The following is a 24956-nucleotide window of genomic DNA, read 5'->3' as shown; positions in this document are numbered from 1 at the left end:
TGCTGGAAGAGAAACACCACCAGGCACCACCAATCCAGGAGGTTAGTGGAACGTATTGATGATAACTTCATGAGAAACGTGACTGAGGAGCTAAGGAGGGGAGACTCTCTACTAAACCTAGTATGTACAAACAAGGGAGGTAGAGCACAGCATAGACTGCAGTGACCATGAGATAGTGGAGTTCATGATCTTGAGAGGAGTGAACAACAGCAATGTCACAACCCTAAACTTCAGGATAAAACAGTTTGGCTTGTTTACGGATTTGCCTGGAAGAAACATATGTAAAAGGGTCCTGGAGAGAAGAGGGGTCCAAGACAGCTGATTGATCAGGGTTTTTTTTAAATATTTTTTTTTTTTCCCCTGGATCATCTCCTCTGAGAATAATCCATCTCAATGTGAATAAAACTGAACAAAGGCAGCAGGAGGCATGAATGGAAGAATAAAGTGTTACTGACAAAACTCAAACATAAAAAGGAAGAATACAAGATGTGGAGGCAGGCAGGTGACCCAGGAGGATCACAGAGATACTGTCTGAGTATGCAGGGGTGGCTTTAGGAAAGTTGACGCCCATTAGGAATCAAAACTGATGAGGGACATGGAGGGCAGCCACAAGGGCTTTCACAGGTATCTCCACAGCAAAAGGAAGGCTAGAGAACACGTGAGCCTACTGCTGACTGGGGCACAGGACCCGGTGAAAAAAGCCATCAGTGCTTACATTGAGGAAAACTTGTGCTCCTGAATTTTTAGCATTCTTCCTAGGGCTCTGAACTATCTTTTGATTGACTTCAGACTTTTTGTTCTGACATCATTTGTACCCACATGAAAGACCAGGAATAGGTAGTAGTCTGAAGGTTGTACTAGGCTGTTCAGTCTTATAGTGACGTCCCTAATTCAGGACCCAGGGAAGAAGAAAACTTCCTTGAAAGGAGAGTCGGGTCTGCAAATGGGTGCTTCTGTTCTGCACAGGAGGGAATCACCAATGACCATAACTCACCGCTGTTTCTTCTTGGTGCTGATCTTAATGCAGGTTTTGTTGTGAGGGGTTGGTCTCTCTGCTCTTGGGAAGACTGCTTGTGCAGGTTCCTCCTCTGTCTCATCATGCACTTCATCCACTGTACCCAGGGCCTTGTACCTATTCTGTAAGGGTATCTTAGAGGCTAAGGAGGGATTTCTCTTTCCACTCCATGCTGTAATCTTCTTCCACCCCTCTTTATCCCTGATGATGCTGCCTTCCTCCTGGCACAAAGCAGATCCAGGACCTGCCTCTGTAGTGGCCACGCAGAGTTGACTTCCATGCATCACAAATGGCAGAAAACAGCTCTATTGGTCAATTCCCCTATCAGATTCTTGAATACTCCTCCATCTGCCGTGCAAAATATTGAGGTACTTAATGCCTTCTCTGTCTTGGTCTATTCTACTGGTAAAACTCACACGCAGAAATCCCAAGCCCTTGAGACTAGGAGGTGATTGGTGGCACCCAACATGGCTTCACTAAGGGCAAATTTTGTCTGACAAATTTGGTCGTCTTCTACAGTGGCATTACAGCGTTGGTGGATAAAGGAAGAGCAACTCATGTCATCTACCTGGACTTGTGCAAAGCATTTGATACTATCCCACCTGACATCCTTGTCTCTAAATTGAAGAGACATGGATCTGATGGATGGACCACTCAGTGGATGAGGAATTGGCTGTCATGGTCAATGGCTTGATGTCCAAGTGGAGATCAGTGACAAGTGGTGATCCTCAGGAGTCGGTATGGGGCCTGGTGCTGTTTAACATCTCTGTTGGCAACATGGACGGAGGGATTGAGTGCACCCTCAGCAAGTTTGTCAATGACATCAAGCTGTGTGATGCAGTAGACATGCTGGAGGGAAGGGCTGCTATCCAGAGGGATCTTGACAGGCTTGGGAAGTGGGCCTTGTGAACCTCATGAAGTTCAACAAGGCCAAGTGCAAGGTCCTGCTCCTGGGTTGGGGCAGTCCCAAGCACAAATACAGTCTGGGTGATGAGTGAATTGAAAGCAGCCCTGCAGAGAAGGACTTGGGGGTGTTGGTTGATGAGAAGCTCGATGTGACCCAACAATGCATGCTCGCAGCTCAGAAAGCCAGCCAAATCCTGGGCTGCGTCAAAAGAAGCATGACCAGCAGGTCGAGGGAGGTGATTCTGCCCCTCTGCTCCACTCTCATGAGACCCTACCTGAAGTACTGTGTTCAGCTCTGGGGCACCCACCATAAGAAGGACATGGATGTGTTGGAGCAAGTCCAGAGGAGTGGCACGAAAATGATCGGGGGCTGGAACGCTTCTCCTATGAGGACAGGCTGTGAGAGTTGGGGTTGTTCAGCCTGGAGAAGAGAAGGCCCCAGGGAGACCTTAGAGCAGCCTTCCAGCGCCTAAAGGGGGCCTACAAGAAAGCCAGAGAGGGACTTTTGCCAAGGGCGTGTAGTGACAGGACAAGGGGTAATGGCTTTAAATTAGAAAAAGGTAGATTTAGATTAGATTTAAGGAAGAAATTCTTTACCGTGAGGGTGGTGAGACACTGGAACAGGTTGCCCAGCGAATCTGTGGATGCCCCATCCTTGGAAGTGTTCAAGGCCAGGTTGGATGGGGCTTTGAGCAACTTGGTCTAGTGGAAGGTGTCCCTGCCCATGGCAGGGGAGTTGGAACTAGATGATCTTTAAGGTCCCTTCCAACCCAGACCATTCTCTGATTCTATAAGAAAGATTTATGCTTGGTGGAGGGGGATCAGCTTAAGGAACACTTAAATAAACTGGAAATACACAAGACCATGGGACCTGATGGCATATACCCACACATGCTGAGGGACCTGGCCAATGTCACTGCTAGGCCACTCTCAATAATCTTTGAAAGGTCCTGGTGACTGGGGGAGATTTCTAGGACTAGAAGAATGCAACTGCCACTCCTCTCTTCAAGGAAAGCAAGAAGGGGGAATTGGGGATGTACAAGCCAGCCAGCCTTCCTTTAGTCCCTACGAACTGATGGAGAAAATAAGCATGGAAACCATTCCCAAGTATATTAAGGACAAGAAGATGACTGGGAGTTGTCAGTGTGGGTTTATGAAGGGGAAATCATGCCTGACTAACCTGACAGCCTTCTACAATGGGGTGGTGGGCTCAGTGGTTGAAAGGAGGTCAGCGTACGCTGTTTACATTGACTTTTGACACTGTCTTCCTTAAGATCTTCATAGACAAACTGATGCAGTATGGACTTGGTAAGTGGGCAGTGAGGTGGACTAAAAACTGGCTGAACTGCCAGGCTGAAGGGGTTGTGATCAGCAGTGTGAAGTGCAGCTGACAGTTAGTGATTAGCGGTGTAGCCCAAGCAGTCTAGCCTGAGACTAATGCTGTTTAACATCTTCATTAATGACCTGCATGACTGAGACAGAGTGCACTCTACACCAGGTGGTTGTGCTGCCCTTCAGAGAGACCTTGACGGGATGGAGAAAAGGGCTGACAGGAATCTCATAAAGTTCAGCAAAGGGAAATGCAAAGTCCTGCATCTGGTGAGGAAACCCCTATGCCGTCAGTACCAGCTGGGGGGGCCAACTGTCTTGAAAGCAGCTTTGCAGAGAAGGGCCTGGAGGCCCTGGAGGAGAACTAGTTGACCATGAGCCAGCAATGTGCCCTTGCAGCAAAGAAGACCAACAGCATCCTGGACCACGTTAAGAAGATATGGCACTAGTGAGACCACATCCGGAGTGCTGTGTCCTGTTTGGGACTCCCCAGTGTAAGAAAGGCATGGATGTATTGGACCAGGCCCAGAGAAAGGGCCTGAGAGTTATTAAGTTCTGAGAGTATCTGGCATAAGATAGGGAGGAGGACTGTATGTGGTGTTCTTTAGCACAATACTCCATGACTTTGTAAAGATAATTTTATTTTTTCACCTTTTTTCATTATTTTCTTCTCTAGTAATTACTGACATTGATCGTTTGACAACTATCAAGAACTGAGGCGATGTTGTCTCAATTCTAAGTTTTTTCTTCTGCACAGTAAATCAGTTATTAATGTATAATATTCACTGTAATGTCCTGGAAGCCTGTAAGAACCTGTACCTGCCTTATCCTACTTAATATCTATAAAGTAATACTTTTAAAATTTGGAGTGTGCTGTTAAGGAAAAGGATATTGTTCATGGATCATTTGGTAAGCTGGCATCACTTTAATATATTTTAGCACAGCCCAAGGCAAGATCATACCTTTTGGGGTGGTAGTAGGAGAAATGTAGATTCCTTTTTTATGATAGGCAACTGTAATATAGAAGGCACTAAAAGAAAAGAATGTGGGGTCATTGTAACTAACTAGTCAAGGTGTATTTAACTATATTAGCTGCTTATGTTGCACAGTTCTTGGACATATAAGCAAGGGAATAATAATTGGGAAAGTGATACTACTTTTTTTAAAAGGAATACTACTGGAATACTTTTTCCAGTTTGGCTGTCCATATTTGATAAATAAAATACTGTAGTTTTCCCTGAACTCTTACAATGACCTTGAAATAAGATTTACAACATTTTTGTATCATGAGGCAAGGTTAAGAAATTCCATCTGATCTGATTACAGAACAGAAAGATAAGAGGTGATATCACCACAGCTTCTCAATGCATGTGAGGTGTTTTCTGACAACAGGGCTCACCTTAACCTTGACTCAATGGCAGAAAAGTGTTCAAGAGTTGTAAGTTGCAGTTGTATATAACTGTATAATAACTAAGTCACGGACTATTATAGTGACAATAATGAACTCCTGGACTGTTTTGTCAAGCAATAAGGTGAATACTGTGTTACCAGAAGGTTTTAAGTTAAAATTGGACATTTTAGTAAAATTATGCTGTAGCTTGGCTCACCTAAATAGTATGTTGGTTCATGTGAAGGAACTACTGTGAACTCAAGTGTTCGAGCAGTATAGAAAACATGATGTTCTGACTCAGGTTGAAGTTATGGATCTGTTGGATGAAATTTGATGTGTTAATTTGATGTGATACAGTGATAATTTTATTGTTACTTTTTTTTGGCCTGTATATCTATTGATTTTGAGTGCTTCTGCAGGAGAATCTACATATCAAGAGCAAATGTTGATCTGCAAGCCACTGTTTCAGTTTTGAATGTGTATTGCTCATTGAGACCATAGCCTTTGTTTTCAACACTACTCCAACCCATGTGTCCATTTTTTTTTGTTGCAGAAGAAATATGGCTATGTGTTGTGAGGGTTAATAGATTATATGGATTTTTAAAAATAATTTCCTATATTTTGGCTGGTTAGAGCTCAAGTGGATTGATACAGTTAATACAGAAACTTCATTCTAACTCTGTACTTTTTGTGGATGGTATACGATTAGCTGCAATTGGGGGTAAACTTTTGCTGTCAGATGCACTTTGTGTGTGCATGTATCAAGATTCATATAACCCAATGTGTTCTCTACTTTTTCCAAAAGTTATGCCTAGTTGACCAATGCAGTTACATGCACTGCAGTATAAAACCTAAGCCAAAGTGTATATCACATTATTTTAAGGAAGTCCTCTGTGGGTTTTTTCCCCCCTCTTATTTTGCTGTGAGATAAATGTCACCACCATGCTTACTGCAACAAGTTGGAATTGAAAATAAGTTTATGTTCTGATTCTCTTGTTGTTGTTTTTAATCATATAGGGTTGCAAGTGCAAAACTTAACAATTTTTCTCGCCTGGAGCCCACGCTTCACCTCCTTAGTGTACAGTTTAATGAGAATGTGGCCCAAGACATCATGACAGGACAGCATGGGGCTGCAACAAAGCTTTTATATGAATTGTATATTGCTTTAGAAAAAAAGAGAAAGGCAAAGCTCACTGGAGTAGCCATGGAAGCAATGAGACCTGCAGCAACTGCAAAGCTTAAGTCTATTGAAAGTGTTTTGTATCGAGAGGTAACTAACTCTGCCTATTTTGTATAAATATATAGGAAAAAAGGTAGCATATTTACATGTACCTCTCAAGAATGTTACGTGCTTCCCCTCCACACTTTTTAAATCTCCTGTTCAAAACCCAATACTTATATGGAAAAGAAGCAGTCCTTTGCTATGTCTTATACATAGACAGTGGGATTACACAGTTTATCTGTGATTTATGAGGATATTGATCCTGTGTGTTTTCTGTTCCTTTGTTTTGGCTCATTCTGTGTTACCCACTGTGTTTTTAAGCTTTCTCCAGACTTAAAATATGCATAGCAACAAAAGCTATTAGTTGTGGAGCAGCTGCCATTTTGCTTATTTGATCAGTACAGATTGCAGACTGCGTTGCAGTCTAGGTGTCAACTTAGACTAATTTCACCTCCAGGAAACCTGTTTATAATTGTGTTGAGCTTTGTGCCACAAAGCTTGTTTGGTTCCTTCTGTTGTTCCTTCTCTATATATTTATACTACACTCCAGTCTGCAATAACCATATGCTGTGTAATACGAAGAGGAAAAAACAAAGGGGAACAAGGATCTAAGAGGAAGTCAGTATCAGTGCAGTAGATTCTCTTAAGGACATTCTTCTTGTCTTCAACAGCAATATTCAGCATGTGCAGAGCATACTTTGTTATTGGGCTGAGCAATCATTAAGAAGCTATATATCGTGAATCAAATTCAGCTGGGTGAAATGTCACATATTTTTTCTAGCACACTTCCTGAAAAATAGTCTACAGGCAGAAAGTTTAACAAGAAGTGCAAGGATAGTATCAAACAGTTGAAACATCCCTTCATCTGTAGAGGGATAGCTTAAAGAAGATAAAGCAACTGAGAGTAGCTCCTGTCAATAGATAGGTTCAGAATGCCATTTGAATTGTAGAATAGTTGAGGTTGGAAGGGGCCTCTGGAGGTCACTTAATCCAGCCCCCCGCTCTAAGCAAAGTCAACTAGAGCAGGTTGCTCAGGACCTTGTTCAGTTGGGTTTTGAATATCTCCAAAGATGGAGACTTCACATCTGTCTGGGCAAATTGGTTATCGTCCTTTCAATAATTCTTTTTTCTTATCATTAAGTTGAATTTTCTATATTTCAGTTTGAATAGAATACAATAGTTCCAGTTGGAAGGGACCTACAATGATCATCTAGTCCAACTGCCTGACCACTTCAGGGCTAATCAGAAGTTAAAGCATGTTGTTAAGGACATTGTCCAGATGCCTCTTAAACACTGACAGGTTTGGGGCATCGACCACCTCTCTAGGAAGCCTATTCCAGTGCTTGACCACCCTCTTGGTAAAGAAATGCTTTTTTGCATTGTTCAGTCTAAATCTCCCCTAGCACAGCTTTGAGCCATTCCCATGCATCCTGCCACTGGATCCCAGGGAGAAGAGCTCAGCACCTCTGTCTCCACTTCCCCCTTCAGGAAGCTGTAGAGAGCAATGAAATTGCCCCTCAGCCTCCTTTTCTCCAAACTAAACAAAGTTTGACATTGTTCAAGTTCAAATCTGCATGTTCTTTTCCATGGAGCTAGTCCTGTTTTTCTGAAAAAAGATTTGACCATATTTAGATGTTGTTCTGTGTACATTAACACAGGAAAACACAGTTTGAAATTATTATTGCAAAAGTTATCATATCTAAATAAGTTTTTTACTGTTTCTGACTCTTCATTGCTCGATGTTTAATTTTAGCGTTTGAAAACTTTAATGCCACGTCAGGCTGATTTACAACTACAGAAGATTTCAGACCATTTTGAAATAAAATCTAAGGCAGTAGAAGATAAAATAGCTCGTATACATATTGCAGAAAAACAGAAAGTTCAGAAGCTCCAAGAGGAACAAAGAGCCCAAGACATTGAAAAGGTGACTACTTACTTTTTAGACTTCTGAAGAAGTATTTTCTTAAGGTCATGTACATCATGACTTAGTTAAAGCCAGTGTGAATGCTTGTTAATTCTGTGCTACGCAGTAATATTTATACAAAAACAAAGAAAATCAGTATGCATTGCAATCATTAATATGCAGATATATAGCCAATATGGTGTTATAAGACCCATAAAAACATTAATATTTCAAAATCACTTAATGTTAAATTGAGAGTATTTGCATATTGGCATGCTTGGCAAATAACGATAGATTTGAAGACTAAGTGTGAATTTCACAACTGTATGAGTCCAAGTGTCCTTGTAACAGAGGTTTGTGGCATTCTTCATTTGTGAAGAAAAGATGAAGCATTGTTAAAAAGCAGAAAAAAGATAGGGAAGGGGACCTATAGTGGGTATGGCCTCAGAACATCTTGTAACTCTGTGTAGCTGTTCTGATAAACTAAAAAAGAGAAACTAAGATAAGATATGGGAACACTCATCCAAGGTACAGCCTGTAGTTTATATAGAGGGAACTGGCCAGCTATCCAAGGGGTGTTGAACCACAATGAAAATGAAGTTGACTAACTTGAGATTGAGCATTTTGTGTGGTTAATTAAAGGGAGGAGTCTTGCTGTAGTTACTTAGCTGTTCTGTTGCCACTGCATGAATAAGAATGAAAAAAAAGTCCCTTCATGTATCTAGAAAAGAAAATACAAGCAATATGCAAAATATTCAAAATAAAATTTTAAAAGAAAATTTATTATCTTATTTGATATATTACATATTTATTTTTAACTATCTTTGACACTTTGTAAAAAAACTTCTTTTCCACTCAATTCCACCTTTAACTGCATGTATTTGTAGTGCACTTTTAACTAGTGTAATCGAAATGTTTGTTACTTCTTGATCACCTGAGACTCATTGTTCAGTGGCAATATTAACTAATGGTATTCTCAGTTTCTGTAGCAGGAAGCTGGTATTCTCAGTTTCTGTGCTGAATTCTGATCTGAAACAGGAACCATACTAGAGGTAGAATTTAATCCAAGCCCTTAACTGCCTATAAGGCACTGAGCTCAAACTGGGTTTTTTTACAGGTATGCTTCTATTGCACCACACTATTTGTTAATGCAGACAGAGCTTCTACAAATGTACCATTTTCTGATAATGGTACTTAAAAAATATATTTTCATCCTCAAAACATTGAGAACGTAACCGTCAGATTATTCAGAAAGTAGAACGATACTTTAATTTAAAATGCATTTTACAACTTCTACTTCTTGATATAAAAATGGTGATTTATGAGTACAGTGGCTGAGAATATTCTTAAGGTTTAACTGTGGACAAAGGATAAAGAATTTTTTGCTTTCATGGCATTTTAGTGATCCACTTTTAAAAAAAAAGAGAAAGAAAGAACGGTCATTTGCCCAAGCCTGGAGTCTGATAAGCTTTTCTGTTTTCTTCCTGGAAGATTTTCTTCCTTACAGCTTAATTACATTTACTTCATAGATATACAGGTAGCGTATTAGGGCCCTATAGTGTATTTTGTTTAAACACGAGTTGTTGAATATTCAGCATCGCATAGGAAGAAGGAGACAAAATGAAATAATGGCCAGGATTCAAGCAGCCATTATACAAATTCCAAAGCCACCACCAAGCCACACCATAAAAGCTATTGAAGCCAAGAGACTCTTAAAGAAGAAAAGAGAAGTGGAGGTAATTATCGTCTATACTCTTTCAATATTAATTGTATGACCTTGCAAAACATACGATTTCTGGGAGCATTTACACTTACAAATACTGTACTTGCACCATCCGAAAGCTGCAGATATAACAGTTAAAAAGATATAGTAGACTCCACCAGTGAAAATGGGGCTAAATATTAATATGATTACGATTCTGCATTTGTTACTGAGTAAAAATTTGTTTTGATGAAAGAGGAAGTTCTTATTGAATAAATACCATAGGTAAGTACTAATTTAATTGTTGACAGTATTTAGCTTCTAGTCTACTGAGTAGAATATGTGAAATAAAAGCTTTAATGTTTCCTTCTCATTTGTGCACGATGAAATTTTGCACCATAATGTATGAACTCTTCTGTAACAGAGTATAAAACTGCCTGCTATATCAAAAATGTTAGTAACAGCTGAAATTGACAATAGTCTTAGATTAAATCAAGAGATGATGGCAATGCAGTAATAAAAAAAAAGTTCTGTATTACCTAGGGCTGAAGAGTACTTGGATTGTAATCTTACAGTTCATGGATTGTATTTTCATTAGGAGTGCAAATATTACCAGTTTTTGCAGCTGCAAAACCACAAAAGATGCATTTAAATGTAGAATGTAGGAACATATTTGCTTGAGTAACTATCAGGGATAAATTCAAGATACTCAATCTAAAGCAGATCATAGCCCAGAATATCTTGTTTCAAATCCCCGAATGGTGGGAATTATATAAACTGCTAGAGTCCTACATAAAATCAAAATTATCCTGCAGAATGAACAGCTGCAAAATCTTAGGATTTTCTGGCTGGTGAACATAGGTATAGCTAGGAAAAGGGGAGGGGGAAGGAAATGAAAGGTAGAAGAAGGAAATAGTCTTGCCTTTTTTCTTTATCTAGCTGATGCTTAAAATATTTTCAGTGTAAACATGTCTGTTGCACTAGCATGACATAAAAATAATTCCCTAATACTTAGTCTGTTGAACCTTCCTTATGATGCTTTGTGAAGAGAAAAGAAACATTAAATTTTGTGTTATTTCTTCAGGACACATACAAGAATATTAAAAAATTTGAGAAGTCTTTGGCAGGAAATGCCTCTGCAGTACACAGCCAAGTCACTGGCAGGTAATATTTGGATATTAGATTGTTAAGATTAAACAGGATCCTGTGTCAGGTGCCTACTATCTGTGTAGACAGCTACTTGAGGAAAATGTAGTGGCTTGTTTAGTTTAAGCTGTGGTTGTCCTTTGATTGATTGTCCCACCAGCACTGCAAATTTTCCAGCTGCAGCACCATTAGTGTTTTTACCTTACCTTTAGTTATGGTAGGGATGGCTCAAGGTTCCGTCTCTCCTTTTTGCCATATATGCAGCAACAAAGGACACAAAGTGCATCTCTTCTTCTCTGTTCATTTCAGTCATTGAGTCTGTAAGGTCAGTTAGACTTGCAGAGAGGCAGGAATGGTTGTGGATGTACATAAACAGTAAAACATTTCAAAGGTAATAGAGAGAAGTAACTTTTCTCCTTAGACTTATCTGGATGTTGATTTATTTGTGAATAATTTTAATAGTCATTCTGTTACCTTTAGTGATATGTATACCATACTCGGAAGAGGTGGCACTCATACATACTGCTGTCGATACTTCTGCGTCTTAACAACCTGCAAAACTGCAAGAGTGCCTGGATATATTGAAGAGTAACCCATCTTTCTTTGATATTCTGTGAGCCATCCTAATCTCCTGTTTCTGCAGAATTTGGCTCCGTATTAGCAAATCAGCTAATTGGCAGTTGGCTCAAGTCAGTGCTGGAGCCCTCCTCTGGACTTAGTGGTCATTATGGGGCACAAGAGCATGAATAAGTAGCCACAGCACCCACAAAGAATTGTGCATTTGTCAGACTTGCACATAACTGTACAAGGATCTGTATAAAAACACCTCTAAGAACCATAATTCCTATAAACTCAGTGATCTTTTTCTTTTTAATCTTTTCAATCAGCAATATAAAAGAATCATTGCAAACACAGAAGTTGCAAGAAACAGCTCAAGAAATTACAGCACAGATGGCAACTGAGCTGTTAGGTATTTATTCAGATGATGACTATATAAGGAAAATTCAAAAGCGTTTAGAGGAAGATATGTTTGCTAGAGAACAACGAGAAAAGAGACGACGAAAAATGCTAATGGCACAGTTAATAGCACATGAAGCTGAAGAGGTGAGAAAATGTATGCTGAAGTATATAACCCATGTACAATTGGAAATCTAAAAATTTGCTTACAAATGTAAAAGAACAGGATTTTTGGAAGGTTGAATAAAATTTGTAGGGGATAAAGGGACCTATATACACTTATCTCTGAAAATAACTTTCATGCCAGCTATTGTCTTTCCTTGAAAAATATGGAGGGTTGTCTGTTGTCTCTCACCACATTTATGTCATATTTAACCCTTATAAATCATAAAGATCAAATGAAGGCAGCAGAGCTAAAATTATGAAAAATCAGTTGAAAACCTCCCTTCTATTTCCTCCACCCCTTCCAAAGTTGAACTTCAAATTATCAAAATGTATACTGGTTCTGAAGAAGACACTTATTAAAAAGCAACAAACATAGTATTCCTTGGTTGAAAACCTGTATTTACAAATGTGTCATGTAAAGTTTTTGATCTGGACTGGATGAATTCTGCAGTGGTTGTGATGGGTGATATGAAGAAGCAAAACACTTGTTTTGCAGATCAGAGCTTTGACCTTTGATGTGATATGGAATAGAAGATGTGTCTCTGAAGGATGTCTAAAAATGGATGTTGCAGGGTATTCCATTTGAATCCTGTCCTGTAAAGCACAAGTTTTTCAGATTCTTCCTCAGACACTCCTCATTCAGAAAGCAGCTCTTAGATTACTGACTTTACAGATCTTCTGTTTCGTAATGATTGTATCAAAACAGAAGCTTGTAACTTCCTGGGTTTCTGTGATTTCTAGTTAGTTTTATCATAGTATGCACTGTGAGTCCTTAGCTTAGATCACGTGTTGAACCCAGTGTAGCCGAGCCTGATTCCACTGCTGTTGCATAATAATAGCACTTCAGATGCGTGACATTTCTGAAAAGGAAGTGTGTGACATTATAAATATATTTAATCATTGGCATGTATTATCTGGAGATGTTTTTGAAGTCGTTAAGAAAAAATTAAATTTGTTGGGGTTGGCATCTAGAAATTAGATGACTTGTCATTAACTATCCCAGCCCTATATTCTATGAAAACCACCAGTAGTGGCTTAGACCAAGAATCCATCTATCCATGTATCCTGTCTCTGAGCCCTTCTTCAAAGAAATTCTGTACCATGTTCGTGTTGATATGCATAGGCCATGAAGAAGTTTTGCAACACAGTTGTCCGAAATCACTGTAGTCCCAAAACTTGCTCTTCACCTGCTATCACCTGTTGCAGCTCCAGCACAACCCCAACAGCCTGGACTAGTGGTTCTGAATGCCGTGGCTATCAGCTGATGGCCATGTGGCTAGCAGCAATCGCTGGGGCATTTGGTGGATACAGCAGCTCTAAGCCAGCAAAGCCAGCCAGTGCTGTCAAGAAAGTCAGACAGCTGGTCCACCTGCGGTTGTAGTACAAGCCTTGTCAGTTTCAGATGGATGAATTGTTGCAATGCGTTGCCAATCAGGCTAGCTCCAGTGAGGCTCCAAAGAAAGGCAAAAGTAGCAATGGTGTTCCTAACTTACTAGTAAAAAACATCATCATTGATATAGGAACAATAGAAGTCACAGACTGCAGGAATTAGAAGGAAAGAGAAGTGAGCGGTTGATTGGAACAGTAGTCTGACCAGATCAGAGAATCTATTTAGTGGTAATTTGATTCTAAATTAACAGAGGAAGAGGCGTCTGGCTGGAACTCTGTGAGGTTTCAGAAATTAGATGTTGCTTGACTTGAGACAAGTGTGAAGCAAACTGAGATATTTTCTTTAAAAAATTAAGAAATCTACAAAATAGTTGAAAGTTACTTACCCCCTCCATTAGACATCAAACCAGAAAGGATATGCAGACTGAAATTGTAGCTTTCTTGTAGACATTAGGGTCAGATTTTTACCTATACTGCATAAAACTTGAATACAGGGCAGGGGATCATTTAGAGTCAAATGAATTTCCTCTCTTCAGAGTGCTTTAGTATGTTTCATGTCTGTACGTATAATAAACCTCTACTAAAAGAATCTTGTTCAAATTCTTGAGTTTTGGCACACTACAGGATGGAGCCTGGGAGAAAATATACTTTACAATTACATTACATTCCTCCATGCAGAGCACAGGGTGATGCCAGTCAGATTTTCATAGGCAGGAGTTGAAAGTGTTTGACAGTAACATGGCTTCATCCTAATTGAATCTTTGATCTCTACAATTTCAACAAAGTATTTGTTCTTAAATACTCATTTTTAAAAGCTCTGTTCAGATTTTATCTCTCTGAATTTAAAAAGTTATCAGGAAGAAGTTACTGTCAGCAATAAATTGAGAAGATAAAAATGGGAGGGGAAATGAATTGTTACTAGATTATTGCTTGTCAGCCAAACAGATTTATGTATGCTAAGCTATAAGTTTTGGTCATAAATTTTATGATTACACAACAGGACAGAATTGTTTCATTTGTATGTAAATTAAACAAGGAAATAGAAAAATAGAAAAACATGATATAGTAATTATGTATGAACAACATGAAACATAAACACATTAATATTTGGCCACTGGATGCCACTGTTGTCTCAAGTAGGTAAACTGAAAAAAAGTGTGTATTATGTGTTCTTAGTAATTTTTCGAATGATTACTAAGATGTCCCATTTACGTATTTATGATTTCTTCAGATTTCTTCTTCTGTGAAGAAGTTGGTGTAAAATCTTAGATCAAAAAATTGTACTACCATTTTTGTTTTGCCTCGTAGTATGTCCAGAAGTTTCAAAACTTTTCAAACTTAGGTGTTAGTACTTTGTCCATTCCTGCTTGTATGAAAGACAGCTATCAATGTTTCAACCCCCTATCCAATAAGCACCCTTTTTGAATTCAGGAGTTTGGTGTTCTGAATCATAATTTAGCCATTGTGTAGCTCTGAGTTAATTGCCTTTTCATATATTCTTGTTCCTCAGAAATTTCCTGCTGACTCTTTTTAGGCCTAATCAGCATGTCAAAGTATTTGATCACTTAGAATGTTGAAGTTCTCTACCCTTCAGTTAACAAATAAAAAGTCTCTTTTGGCTGCTCTGAAGTGTTCTAAAGGAGCACCCATTTCTTTTATAAAGAGCGCGTTTGCCTAGATGAGGGGCTTTGATTTCTCCCTGGGCCAATTACTTGCACCATACAGTTGATAGTTTGAGTATGACAAATGACTAGCCAGTTAGGGTGGCTCCTTCAGTTCCCTGTGAATTAGGATTTAAAGATCCATTTTCCTCTGGTGGAGTACTTACTGCTTTACTAATCCATGGCTGAAGATAAGCAGTTGCAACTGAAGAAAACAATAATGATATTTACTTGTAATAGGAAGCAAAGTCTGTGCATTGTCCACTCTTCTCTGAAATCTTAATGAAATACTAAGTCCAAAGAAGCAGCAGATAGAAATGAAGCAGCAAAGGGCATCATGTGTCCTTTTATTGTCTTGACTTCATGAATGTAAGAGACAAATGGACAAATTAACTCTTCAGTAGGCAGTGCTGTTGGAAAATTTTATCACCTGAACTATATCAAATGACACGTTGCATGAATATGAAAATATAAAGTGTATATAAAGTTGTTACAATTGCATTGTTTTCCATTTCAGTTGCATGCATGATGATAATTCTGTGCATAGAAAAATAATGTACAAACAGTACACTACAAATAGACTACAAAACAAAACAAATTTAAAATTAGATCCTCATTTTGTGATAAGGACACATTTTTTAAAGGACAATATCATGTGCAGGTGGAGCACTCTGGGATTAAAGCCTGAGATGACCATATCTTGCCATTAGAACTATCATGCAGTGTCATGAGATTCAGTGCTAGGAAAGGGGAGTGCAAAGTTCACGTTTTGGCTAAAATAAGCAAAATGTTGAGGGATTTTTATATCAGCTTAGTCTTTTCAAGTCACCAGTACTTAATTGGAATGTACTTTATTGCCAGCAATTGTAAAGGGAAAGGAACTTAAAAAATATGGAAGCAGTTTTGTTTGAAAAATATTGGCTTCTCCCTAACATCAACATTAAAGATCTAAATTAATTGGAAAGTTCTTGCATTTAATTCTTAATGTTGCAATTAAAATAGCCATGTTTTGCAGCTTTGTGTTAGAAATCTATTACAGATGTCCTGGTTGCATTATGTAGCACAGATCTAGACCTTTTTGTAGAGTTCTTTCATAAGTAGTATGATAATAAGTAACAAAGTTTGATTTTTTCATTTTTAGGGAATTTATGTAAAGTGTTCTGCCCTCTCTGTCACAGACAGCTGATGGAAAATAAACCAGCTTAAAAGAAAATAGAAGTGATACTTTATTTTGGTTGGCTTTTCATACTACTACTAACTGGCTTTACCTGTTCCTCTGTTCTTAGGCAAATGAATTTGAAATCTTCAGATCAGTTCCCAATTTAGGTCCTTAAGTTGGAACACGTTTTGTAACAGTTTTGCTGCATCTGAAACAAATGTCTAGGGAATCAGAAATTTCCTCTAAAATTCTGCTGTAGGAATGATATTTGGCAATGGCACTTGAAAGGCCACCTGTCTGGACTGTGGAAGAACTTTAGGTTAGGATAAGCATTAGTTTAGATACCAAGAACAGGCTAGAGAAGTGCAGTAGTAAGATACTATTATGGTTTGACAAGTACTTTGAAAAGTAAGAGTCTGCAGCCTTCAAAGTGTTTATGCACACCAACCATGCTTCAGGCAATGATTCAGAATTATTTTCTTATAGTACTGAATAAGTACTCTATGGAATTCATGGATTCTGCTCATGTCCCAGTGAGAACACCGAAACTGTTACCCAGACATCTTGTATTTTCCTCTGTTCTGAATGTTTCTTCATATTCCCAGTCTGCCGAATGGAGGAGAGTGGCAGACATAATTACCAACATCCCAAGAAAGAAGGAAAAACTTCAAACCTGTAGAAGAATAGACTGATCAAGGATCCAGCAGAGTATGGCTGAGAATGGGGACTGGTGAAGAGCAGGGATAAGTTAAGGATCTAAGGAAAGGGTATAACTTTACAAACAGAAGCAATTATTTGAAATATGCTCAGTTTCTTTGCACACAGGAAATATCAAAGTTAAATTTGAATGAATCTGAACAAATGTATTTTTACTGAGTATCTCAGTTAAGACATATTTAGAATTGACTTCTATGGCTCTACAATTCTTACATAGTTTACAAAAACAGTACTTATAAATAGATAGGTATGTTGTTCCAGATTTAGGTATCAAATGAGCAGGTAGATGCTGTTATATGACTCCATTCATATTTCTCATATGAGACACTGATGAATTGTCTATGAAATAGTTTATAAGCTGTGCTTAATACTGTTATTTTTTATCTTTAGGAGGCTTACCGGGAGGAGCAACTTATTTATAGACTAATGAGACAGTCTCAGCAGGAACGGAGGATTGCTGTTCAACTCATGCATGTTCGACATGAAAAAGAGGTGTTAAGGAAAAACAGAATTTTCAGGGAAAAACAATATGAAGAAAGAAGACTGAAAGAGTTCCAGGAAGCTCTTGATAGAGAAGCGGTAAAAGATTATTTGCTCCCTGAATTGCTCCAGGGCTGTTGCAGTATCTTCCTGTTATGAAATGGAATTCATATTATCAACTGTTAGAATTTAGGAGTTTTCTAGGGACAAGGTGATTTAGTGATGAATATATTCTTTTATCTAGGTTCAAAGTTACAGCTAAGTTAATAAGGGATAAAGCTGAGCAACTGAAAGTCTTATTTTGATCTTTTCTTCCAAACTAATTTTAACTTTGTAGGAAAGCATCTCTGTGTGATGAGTTTAAAAGGCACAGTCTTGCAGAGACAAAATGACAAAAGGCAATGACATAAGATCTTGTTTCAAGAATCATGTTTTTCATTTCCTTTAGATGCAATCTGGTAATATCCATTTTTGACAAATGCTGGAGGAGTTCCACTTGTGAGTGCTAATCTCTACCTTGGAGCTTGGAGTTGATTAATAAATTAAAAGGACTCATAATCCTGTGGCAAACTGCCAAGTGCTACGCTCATAGTAGGCCATAATGTATGGTAGAAATCTTATTTTGCTCCTGCCAAAAACGATTAGCAGCTCCAAATCCTCCAACACAGCAGGAGTCCTATGTAATCAGCAGCAATAGCTATTGATTACAACATCTCTTTAAGTACGCTGTTGGCCAAAAGGAACACACCATCACAGGAACTACTGATAATTTTCTACCATAACCAGAAATCTTTCTCAAAGATTGAACAGTATCAATAATATCAAATTATTTTCAGATCAGAATCTTGTAAGTTAAATTACTTGTCATATATTCTAAATGAGTATTCTATTGTGGGTTTCAGTGGAACTAAACCTTTACCAATGCATCTGCATAGTTGTTTGTTACGAAGAGTAGACAGCATCATTTCATGTTTTCCTGCCCTCTAAGAACTGCAGGTGTTCTTAATCTGTTTGTCATGAAAGAAGTAATATATTTCTCATTTATTTCATTATATTTTAGCAGTTAGAAAGCAAACAAACTGGAATTTATATAATGAATAAAAAATTTTAGTTTTGTCTATGTGTTAATCTGCTTGCTGGCTATCCAAGTCTCATGAGAATCTAGCTTTTTTAATTTCTTGACTTAAATAAGCACATTCATTTTCATTTCCAGGACTGTGCACTTCTGCACTTTCATTTTCTTTGCAACCTCAAATTTACTCTTTAAAAAAAATTCTAGGCTCTTGCAAAACAAGAAAAAATTGATTATGAAGAACAAATTATCAAAGAAAGAGAATGTCATGAGAAAATTGCCATTGAAAGAGCTCAGGCACGTTATGAAAAGCATTATTCTACATGTTGGGAAGTGATGAACCAGATCATTGATTTGTCAACAAAAGTAGGAGAATATCGTCTACTGACAAACAAGTGAGTATGGTAGCTGTTAGGCAAAAATAACAGCTGTTAGGTAGTTGTTAGGCTTCATTATTCAGACTGGTTTAAGCACCATAACATCTTATGTAGATTCTAAGATGTCTTACAGGACAGCTCCAATCAGTTTGTTTGGGAAAATGATGACATTACTTTTGTGTGAGGATTCACTGAGGTGTAATGCAGGATGAACTAATGCTAAAGCCTTAGCATGATTTCTTGAAAACTCAGCTAACTTGAATCTTTAGGAGGCCAAGATCCACTAGTTCTACAGCTTGTGGAACTACTGATTTCCTTTTTATGAACAAATTCCTTAGTTTAAAAGTTAAAAACTGAGTGGTGCTCATGTCATTCTAGATTGTGCTGCTAGTTGAACACTTCCTCAGTATAACATAAACAGAATCAATTTCCTAATATATATCAACCTGTCTGGACTGTCCAAACAGTAGGTCAGTCCAAAATCTTCCAAGTCCTACATGCTGTGATTCCCTTTTCTGACATGCCCTAATTGCACAGGGTTTCTGAGAAGGTCCTAAAAAGGCAGTAACCTCCAAGTGCCTGTGCTGTACGAGTGTTTCCAAAACCATGGAGTGGGGTATTGTTGCTGTTGTTTTTTCGTTAGTATTCAGTGATTAGACTATGGGGTAAGACTTACAGCATTAGAAAGTATGCCAAAATCTTCATTGCCTTTTAGTGTAATTGTATGTTAAAATAATAAAGCTGTAACCATATGAAATACACATGATTATATTTTATGGAAATTACATAAATTTAGGCCCAGTGAGTACATGATAAAATAGTCAGCCTAGACACAGTTTAGTGATGATTTGATGATTTCCCTGTCTGACACACCCATGGTTCCAGTGTAGGCCAGTGTCACATTTGCTTGTACTGAGTGGTGCACAATATATACAGATATTTGAAATATCTTTCCAAAGTTTGCATATCAAGGTTGTATCTGCATTTACGGTGACTATAGGTATGGTTCATCTGTCTTTCCATGCACTTCATTGTGCAGGATACATACAGTAGGTATTAAATTATTTTTGAACAGCACATGCAGAGTTTATTTAAAGCTATAACATTCAACTATCTACAATAATTTCTAAAAAAAAAAAGTCAGTCCAAATTGATGTAATCTTAAGAAATAGTAGAAACTTTCATTTTGACCATTGTTAAATTTAAGCTGTTATTTATACTGTTCATTTAGCAGCCATAGAATTCTAATGTGACATGTGAGCATCCTGTTTGCATTTAGCTTGCTACTATATGCAGTTTGTCTTGTTTCATATGAATATTTTTCCTTTCTAAAGGAAAACAAATAGTTTAATTACTCATATAATTCTAAAGTAATTTTAGCTTCCAGGAAAAAATTCTATAGATTTTTGGTGAGAGGAGGCTTTACCCCACAAAAGGGAAGAATATTTTGGAGCAGGGAAAAACAGCTATGGCAATACTGTTGCTACAGAGCTCTGCCAGCCAAATACTGTGCGATGACACATTTATGAAAATACTGAAGCCTATAAGTGCCTATGGCTGTCATATAAATAACCAAGCACTTATAAAAAGCTGTATTAATTATAGAAAGCATTATAAACTATATCAAGTTTAGCATATGCTTGTTTAATGATTGTGATTCTTGTAAATTTGGGTCCGCTATTCTCAAATTTCTAACCCCTTTAATTTTTGGTTTGGAACTCTTTTTTTTTTTTTATCTCCCTCTGCAGCAGAATTCCATTAAAATTGATGCTTGATTGGAAGGAAATTTTTTTTAATGGAAAACCAGTGTATGAACAAGCCTCACTTCAACCTTTGCCAAATGAACCAAACCCAGAACAACTTGTAGAGCTGAATAAAATGAATCTGTTAGATGAAAAAGATTATGGTGAATACAAGGTACATCAAACTGATAAGACATAATGGAAGATAATACACCTTGATTTTTCATAATCATAAACATTTTGTTGTGATGTTTCATTTTGTTCTTTTACTAGTCTGAAATCAGATTTTGACATGCATTTTCTTTTAATTTCCTGAGGTTCTATATGAAATATACGGCTATATTTTATGTTAGTAGCACTGGAGAACTGCTGCAATTTTAAAACACTGGTACAATTTCATTCTTGTATATAACATTGATTATGTTTCTTTCCTGAGTTCATAGGACCAACATGTTAATTGCAATGCAATTAATTTTTAGCTAATAGGAATTTGAAAGTGCGCTTAATGCTACCATGTTTCAAAATGCAACAGAAAGTAGCCAGCAAAAGCAAGTAAAATTAAATACTCTATCTGTTACAAAACCTGATAGTCTTAATTTCAGCAATTTTGAGTGAAAGCTTTCTAGCAAGATTTATTGGTTTGAGTGATCCATTTATTTTAAGATGGTAATATTTGTGAAAATTATTAAAAATGGCTGACATTTTTTCTTAACCATCTATTAGAATACAAGTAACTACTTTTCAGGGTACCTTAAAATTTTTCTTCAACTTAACAATACGTTAATGTAATTTCGCAAGTGAAAGATTAATTTTGTTGATGTTTCCCTGTTAAAATGTATTATATATTTTTTTTCCAAATTATATCAATAATACTTTTCTTTGGAAAAAAATAATCCCGCTACATATTTAGTCTTTTCAAATAATCTGTTTAACTAGCATATGGCTATCATGGCAAATAACCTGTCTTTGACTTGTTGGGAAATAATAACTACAATACATATGTGCTTTTGTCCACATCCTGAATCAATTGATATGTTTTATTTTGCAATGAGTATAAATGTTTGTTACAAGTTTTGTGATGAATGCCTGACAGCTCAATTTACTTTGGTTTCAATCTTAACATATATTCACCTGATTTATCTATTTAGAAGGTCATTGTGCAGACCTTATCAACTCATGTAATGGATTTCTTGATCAGTTTCTTTAGGTGAAAAAAGGCATATGTACAAGACCAACAGGGAGGACATACAGGCAGCAAACAGTTATTGGCGAACACTAATGAAAATTTTTTCAGTCATATTGTTGTTTATATTACAAAGTCTTGTAGTCTTCCCTAGATGTAAGGGCACTGAAGGTCACAAACATTTAATGACACATTTAAAGCCTCTTTTTTGCTACCAGTCTGTTTCAAGTGCACATTCACATAATTTTTTTTTCCAGATGTTGTTAGTCTTATGTCTTTCTGAATCAGTATTAATCGAAAGCTGGTATCATATGACATGTCTAAAATTGTTGGCACCACTTCATACTTATGTATTCTGAAAATCTAAGTGAACAGCAATACCGTCAAAGTATTGCTTCTAGAAAAAAACGGTATTGCAGGGCATTCTGGCAAAGTTTATGCTGATTTTCTTAACCCTTGAGAAAAATGCCCAGCACAGGCAATTTGGCATCTCTCAAGAACACTAAGTTTGCACAAGCAATACTGACTGAAAGCATCAAATATATTTGATAAAATACAAGAACAAAATACAGTGCTATCAGTGAGTTGCACATTCCACATTAGATTGAGCCTGAAAATATTTGGAAACTACCACATCATCAGTTGTGGGTATAAATTAATGGAATCATCCAAAACAAGCATAACAGTAGGCACTGCTCAAAATATCAAATAATTTACAGTTTTGATCAAGAGTATTGACTAGGAGTTAAATAACTCTCACCTGGATACCTGAAAACTTGTTTCTGACAGGTAAGCTACTTTAGATCAAGACAGGTACAGTCTAGCAATCTTCTGGTTAAAAGGGCAAGAAATCTGAAAGGTGAGTGCTTCATATGGGGAGCCCATTCCATTTGCAATTCGTTTTTCCTACAAGTCTGATAGAATTTAAATTAACTAATCCATCTCTGCTTCCATGTTTAAGGAAGTAAGGAAGAATGGTTCAGATGGGACAAGGTTTTTGTTTTTTAAAGCATGTTTTTTTCAATTACATATTAAGAAGGATGTTTTCTGAGATATATTAGAGAGGGTATATTGTGCAACTCAAAGATTTTTTTTGTTTATACTGATTAAAAATAGGTGATATTTTCATTTAGAGTGATACTAAGTTACATTGTGTTATTGTCTCTAATGCACATATGTTCAAAGTCAACACTGATCAAGTTCCATTAGTAGAATGTATGCTGTGGCAATATATCATTCATGGTAGTAAGTTCAGGAAAAGGTTGCATATTGTACCTGGAACATGAATTCAAACCAGTATATTTCAATAGAACTTTGAAACTGGTTGCTGCTTCTGATGGTGATTAAATATTTAATGTATAGAATGATACAATTGTCTAGGTTGAAAAAGATATGGAGGTCACTTAATTCAATGTCTTTGCTCAAAGAAGGGCCAACTTCTGAGTCAGATAAGGTTGCTCAGTACCTTGTCTGGTCAGCTTTCAAGTATTTCCAAGGATAGAGGTTCCACAGACTCTCTGTCCAACCTGCTGCTGTGCTTAACCACTCTCATTGTGAACATTTTTTTTCTTCATTTTTTTTCCTAGTTGGAATTTCTCTTGCTGAAACATTTGATTTGCCACTAAATAATAATTAATACAGGACTAGTATTATCCTGCATACTAAAATGTTATCTTTTAGTTTCTCATAGCATAAAGTGCACATCAGGACTTTCCTAGTGTTATAAGATCCAATACTGGTAGAGTGTATATTAGAGTGGCAAAAGCATAATTCTCTGTTCAGTTCTTCTGACTACATCCTGTGATTCTCATCTTTCTTCCAATGTGATTGTCAGTAAAAGTATCTTTACTAGCCAAATCTCATTAAGATACATGCTGGTAACTTATACCACTGATAAATTTTTATTAGTCTCAGAGTAGATGAACTGGAAGATTCTACTCAATATTTCCTTCCCTTAAAATTGTTGAAATTATATGGTGGTCGGATTGGTTTGGGTTGGTTTTGGGTTGTTGAGCTTTGGGTTTTTTCCTCTCTATTGAATATATGTTAGGCAAATATATATATTAGAAACCTTTGTCTGTAAAAATTTTCAAAAATTTATGTGTGATACTGGGCAATAATGATGCCCAGTTTTTAGAATGCTGAATATTAGGCTACTGGGCTTCTATTCCAAAAATCTGCTACTGATTCCTTCTGTGGTATTGGTGAAATGATTTTTCATGTTTATGGAATTAAAAAAAATGATTCTCGGACTCTATGAAAGAAGTTGTAGGAGTACTTGTCTCTCTCAACTAGGTATTAGTGAATATCAATAAATGCTTAATGATTATGACATAATTATAGCTTTTAACAATGGTCTATTCTAACAAATATTTAGTACTATTCAGATTTGGTTATATTATGTATTGTGTTTGTATATAAATACATATATCTAGAAAGATGAAAGACAAGGCATATTGACAAATTATTTGGTAATTTGTAATTTATACAGAGTATGACAGGGGAATGGCGCCCAACTGAAGAGAACAGTGAAAACAAACCTCCTCTTAATAATAACATACTGGGTCATGTGCTTCATAGACTGATGGAGATTTTCTATCCTCCAAAACCCAAATCTTCACCACCTTTATTTCCTCCATTTCCTATCAAGGGATGTATTTTGGGAAAACTTTTTAGTGGAAAAACTACCTGTGCAAAGTTTATTGAAAAAGGTAGAGATTTTTCTTTTTTTTCCCCTAAAATTCTTAAAAATGTTTATTTGCATTAAAATCCCACTTTTACAATGAAAATTGTTTGGGCAAATCCTTGCATTACTAATCCTTGAACCTCAGATGCATCGGTATTTTGCAGGGATTGGTTGCAAGCCATTCATTCATTATCTTCCAAAATAAAATTAAAAACACCTGAACTTGAATATAGTGTTCATATAGTATTACTTCTGCATTCAGAATTTGAAGATGCTTTTGGCAGTTTCTCTGGGGATATTTGTTATAGAAGAGACTAGCAAGATAGCTAGGTGATTGTGGGGACACACTGTGCGATGGTTACAGAGAAGAGACAGTGGAAGCAACTTTCATCAACAGCCCAAATGAAATAATTCACTTAATTGCCAGTAATAGTCTCTTTGTATGTATGCTTAACTCAAACTGTGTAAGTTATCTAATTTTTTTGTGTATTAGTTTGCAATATTCAGGTACTATCTGTTGATACTCTGGTTCAGGAAGCCATCCAAGCTTTTCTTAAAAATGAAATGAAAAGTGAGCACAATGTGATTCCACAAGAAGCAGAGAGTTCCGGGGAAAAAAATGAGGTAAGCATTTTTTGTTAATTTTGGGTTTGGCTCCAAAAGGAAGGTGAGAATGAAATATATAAGGAGGAAAGAATATTGTTTCAATTTTTTTACTCAATTTCAAACTTAATTCTGAGTTTTGACTTACAAGT

At 37.0% G+C, this 24956-nt stretch overlaps 1 protein-coding gene across 1 annotated transcript in view; it reads left to right on the top strand.

The window, feature by feature from the left end:
• SPEF2 (sperm flagellar 2) overlaps positions 1–24956 on the top strand; it is an 89236-nt gene that overhangs the window by 3756 nt on the left and 60524 nt on the right. Inside the window, exons 3-12 of the mRNA XM_049795788.1 lie at positions 5658–5910; positions 7616–7786; positions 9361–9501; positions 10552–10583; positions 11501–11717; positions 17052–17240; positions 18421–18608; positions 20339–20507; positions 24007–24226; positions 24695–24825. Coding sequence (XP_049651745.1) covers positions 5658–5910; positions 7616–7786; positions 9361–9501; positions 10552–10583; positions 11501–11717; positions 17052–17240; positions 18421–18608; positions 20339–20507; positions 24007–24226; positions 24695–24825 — 1711 coding nt within the window. The remainder of the gene's footprint in view (positions 1–5657; positions 5911–7615; positions 7787–9360; positions 9502–10551; positions 10584–11500; positions 11718–17051; positions 17241–18420; positions 18609–20338; positions 20508–24006; positions 24227–24694; positions 24826–24956) is intronic.

This window comes from Accipiter gentilis, chromosome Z (assembly GCF_929443795.1).
Source record: "Accipiter gentilis chromosome Z, bAccGen1.1, whole genome shotgun sequence".
NCBI classification, from domain to species: Eukaryota; Metazoa; Chordata; class Aves; order Accipitriformes; family Accipitridae; genus Astur; species Astur gentilis.
The sequence above is the reverse complement of the archived record's forward strand: the minus strand, read 5'-3'. Positions and strand labels throughout refer to the sequence as shown.